We start from the raw sequence: 4,360 nt of genomic DNA on the forward strand, positions 1-4,360 counted from the left end.
ACAATATTGAAGTTAGTATAAACCCTGTAAGATATAAAATTGAATGAGTTTTTACCCTTTAAAGAAGATCTCCTTTTCCTTTTAAGATATGCTGTTTCCTACATTTTTTTATTTTTTTTTAAATTTTTTTAGAAAAAGCATATCATTACAGCTTTAATATGCTCAATAACAGTTTCCAGAGCAAAGATACAGCTCTTTCAAAAGTAGCTATAAAATTTTTAGGTTCACTGTTGAATTAATACAATTATACAATATTGAACTCAGTATAAGCTCTATAAGACATAAAATTGAATGTTTTTAACCTTTAAAAAAGATCTGCATTTCATTTTAAAATATACTGTTTCTTACAGAAAGACTCATTGTTTTTGCTACTAACACTGAGATATTGGTGCATGCATCTCTAATCTGTATGTATCTGATTATTACTAGTCATAATTGGTTGCACTCAGATTGTTGGCACCTGTGTATGTCTATAAAGTTATAGGGTAGATTTCAATGGTAATGTTTATCACCTCTACTAATTAACATGATGTAAATTTTTATGCTTCCTCCTCAAATATAATACATTTTTTTAATTTGTTGATTTTTGTGAGTGGATGTGAATATCACACAGAACATTCCAAACCATCTTATTCAACTATACACCCACTTCCCAGATGGCATGTAAAGGATCAGGAAGTCCACAGGTCAGCCCTGTTGTCTGAAAGAGGCTGGTGGGTTGCACAGCAGGGAAGCAGAGGGAGGTGAGGGTGGGACCAGGCCCAGAGGGCTCCTGGGGACCCCAAGAAGGAACTGGGTTGGTCTGAATGCAAAGGATCAGGAAGCAGTAGTGGCGCCAAGACAAGGAATGGGGCAAGACCCAGACTAGGAGGAGGGTTGTGAATGAGGCTGGGGGAGTCAAGGAGTGGAGGGCCTGATCAACTTACCCCAGAGAGAGGCTGGCAGGTTGTGCAGGCCCAGGGTGAGGCAGAACTAGGCCCAGAGTGCTCCCAGGGACCTCGAGAAGGATCTGGGTCCCTCTGGATGCAAGGATCAGGAAGCAGTGGTGGCCCCAGGCGAGAGGTCAGCCCTGGCTTCCAGAAAAGAGGCTGGCTGGCCACACAGGCCAGGGAAGCAGAGGGAGGAGAGGGCAGGACCAGGCCCAGAGGGCTCCCAGGAGAGAGGCTGGAGGGTTGTGCAGCCCAGGGAAACAGTGGGAGGTCCCTGTTGCATTCTTATAACCTGGGGCCACTGAGATTTTTCCCTTTCCATTCAACCCCTTTCTCCTTCTCCTTCTTCTCCCCACCCCGCCTCCTGATTCTTTTAAAACTAGCCAACCACAAAGGTCAGACCTCACTCAATGAGGAAAAGACACAGTACTTTTGCATTGGGAACCAAAACCTATCAAACTTCTGGTTAGGTGTGCTTACATCTGAAAGATGACTCAAAACACTTTTGCAAAAGTGAAAACATCCTTGCAGAGTTACTTTTCATGTGATTTTTGGGCAGTATCAGTGAGATCCTTGGACCTCAGATTTTATTTCTAACACTGTCAAATATGGCAATCTGAGTTCAAGTCCCAGGACCCACATAATAAAAGGAAAGAACTGACTCCAGCAAGTTGTCCTCGGACCTCTACGTGTGTGTCATTCCTGACGCCCCCACACGAATTAATAAGTCTAAAAAAATAGGTTTTGCGATTTCATGATTAGTCTTAAACCATTGTTTTAAATTTTTTTTATTTTTTTTTGTGTGTATGAGTGTATTGTCTGCATGTGTGTATAAGTGCACCTGTGTCGTGCAATGCTCTCAGAGGTCAAGATCCCCTGGAACTGGAGTTATGGATAGTTGTTAGCTGCCATGTGGGTGTTGGAAACCAAACATGGGTCTTCTGCAAGAGCAGCCAGTGTTCTTAACCATTTAGCCATCTCTCCAGTTCCTTAAGCCATTCTTAAATGATCTTCCAGAACCAACTTTGCTATTGTTTGCCACATTATCTATGTAATTAAAATAGAAGTTACCTGTAGTTTAGACTTCACCTTGCAATTCCATCTTGGATTTTCTCCTATAGAAATAATCTTTTAGTCTCATCTCACCCCAAGGGTGTTAGGTATTTCACTTTCCTAAATCCTGACAGAAGACCTGATTAAGTCCAGTTCTGTCTGGACTTAGGAAGGTCCTCAATTCTTCCAAGGCTAATAAGTTTGTGCTTGACCACCACACTTGGCATAGGTGAAAAGCATCTTCTCTATATCTTTGTACAGAAGAGCCAGAGCTCTCTGTTGGCCTACTCTTCCTCCCGTCTCTGGACCCACAAAGAAACCCTTGAGTAGCAGTTGGGAGGGTCTTTCAAGCCCACAAGTTCCCTGAGAGTTATCACTCTAGCCTATGAAAAGCCCTGACTTCTACCCTCTGACACCCATCCTGAAGTTTGTATGAAAGAGGGATAACGTGGTAAATTGAGGGCAACATATTTACTAGAAAGTAGAAATACATTCAACACATTGCTTATTTTTTATGTATAGAACTCACAGGTGAATTAACCCGCGAACTTATTCCAACTAGTTATCTACTGATGCAGTAGAAATTAACAATCCTAAATTGTTTTGCCAATATTTAAATATTTTTGTTCTGTTGAATGTGTCTAGATGTACACTTTTATTTAGTCTCACACATGAAAAGTGAAAGCATAAGGCATGTAATCCAACTGATTTCTGATCCAAGTATCTTAATAGCAAATTACTAAATCTAGTTGGAAACAGTAGGAAAGATAATACACCCATCCCTCCCTGTATTTGTTCTATCAAACTGGACATAGTAGCAATGTATCTTAAATTGTATATAGAATGAAGGCTTTGCCTTATAACATTTAAGTTACTGTTTACCATCGATCAGTAGAAAATAATGGTTTCTTCCTCCCAGGGGATATTCCAGAGATCTAAGAGAGATCTGAAAAAAGAATTCAGGAAAAAATGGAAAAAGAAAATGCTCAAACTATCATCTACATCAGTTGGCTCCAATGATAATTGGTACTGAAATACTTTTTTGATGAACTTTCTTATTCCACACCTTTTTATAGGAAATATATAGGTGACCACAACTGTATTAAAACTAGAAAGGCCTCCTTTAAATGAAAGCCAGAATTGAACATTTAAAAAGCAATAGTTTCAAATACTTGGCTTGAAAAACATGTAACCCTATTTCATGAGAAATTATAGCTAATATTTAGTTACAGCAACAATTCTCATATCCCCTTTGAGTTTGTTTCAGAGATATTTTTGGTTCTTCTATTTGGAGCTGAGTATCCTTGGATTAGAAAATTCATTTCTTGAATAATGAAGTCTCACCTAAAAATCCAAAGACCTCTATTTTTAGTAAGTGGTACAGTGAATTCTTACTCCCTCTCTTCCCCTCCATCAGCAGGTGTTTCTGCCGCTCCACTAGACTGATAAAAAAGGAGGCATGGACAAGAAAGGAAATTGTCTACGTATTTTGGTGATGAAGGTGGAAAATATTTTAATATCATGTTTTAATTCTTATCAGTTTTAACGTTATCACCCATAATTTATTATGATCTGCTATTAGGGATTACTCAGCCGTTTGGGATGTCCATCTGTAACAAGGGCTAAGGAGAGAACACAGGGAGGGCAAAATGTAGGCGCTTGGGGACTGGGAGAGGCGGATTTGGCAATCAAAAGGGATAAAGGCATAGAGATGGAAAGTGTGGCCTGGCCGCCATGCCCTGTTGTGTGTAGAAGAGTGGGGGCACAATGTCGCTTTGTCCTCCTCGGACCCCAGGCTTCTCCTTCGTTGGACGAGGCCATTATAGGTGGTAACAAAGAGGGCCAGTGTCTAAGGGATGCTGAGGATGTTCAGGCAGCCTCTCTGGGGACCAGCGGAGAAGGGAAGGTCAAACAGCAGCCTGGACCGGGAGGTGGGGGGGGGGTGTCAGCCTGGACCCCACCCCCACCCCCCCTCCCAAAGTCCGAGGCGCCGCAGGCCCATGAAGGGAGAGCCGGGGTCCGCCCCGCCTCAGAGGTGTCACGATTCGCATCGCGCCCGGACCCTCCGCAGGCCTCGCCGCGTCACCCCAGAATCCAGGCCCTTCCGCGAGGCCCCGACGCGCGGCCCTCTCCTGACAGTCGGCAGACAACATGGCGGCCGGGTCCCTCTCGCGGCGCCACGTCCTCGGGTCCCGCGGGTGACTAGCGGCCATAGCCTGGAGGACTCGCGGGAGCTGCGCGCGGCCCAGGGTGCGAGCGGGAGTCCGGGAGCCACGCGCGGGGGTGGTCGGGCTGGTGGCCAGGAGCACTCGCGCGCACGGGGCTGCGGGCACGCGCGTCGGAACGGGCGCGCGCTCGAGGCCGCGGGCGGGGGCGGA

General features: G+C 44.4%; 1 protein-coding gene across 9 annotated transcripts in view; it reads left to right on the forward strand.

The window, feature by feature from the left end:
• The window catches only part of Hectd2 (HECT domain E3 ubiquitin protein ligase 2), a 406,920-nt gene that overhangs the window by 323,500 nt on the left and 79,060 nt on the right, over positions 1–4,360 (forward strand). Inside the window, exon 1 of one of the 9 annotated variants that reach the window (XM_029554339.1) lies at positions 3,965–4,232. The exons of 7 other annotated variants lie outside the window; for them this stretch is intronic. In XM_029554339.1, coding sequence (XP_029410199.1) covers positions 3,983–4,232 — 250 coding nt within the window. In that variant the 5' untranslated portion in view covers positions 3,965–3,982. Of the gene's footprint in view, positions 1–3,964; positions 4,233–4,360 lie in introns of those variants that run through there. One more of the 9 variants, XM_029554342.1, reaches the window with a different exon arrangement.

Source organism: Nannospalax galili, unplaced genomic scaffold (assembly GCF_000622305.1).
Source record: "Nannospalax galili isolate Female #2095 unplaced genomic scaffold, S.galili_v1.0 scaffold384, whole genome shotgun sequence".
Taxonomy (NCBI): domain Eukaryota; kingdom Metazoa; phylum Chordata; class Mammalia; order Rodentia; family Spalacidae; genus Nannospalax; species Nannospalax galili.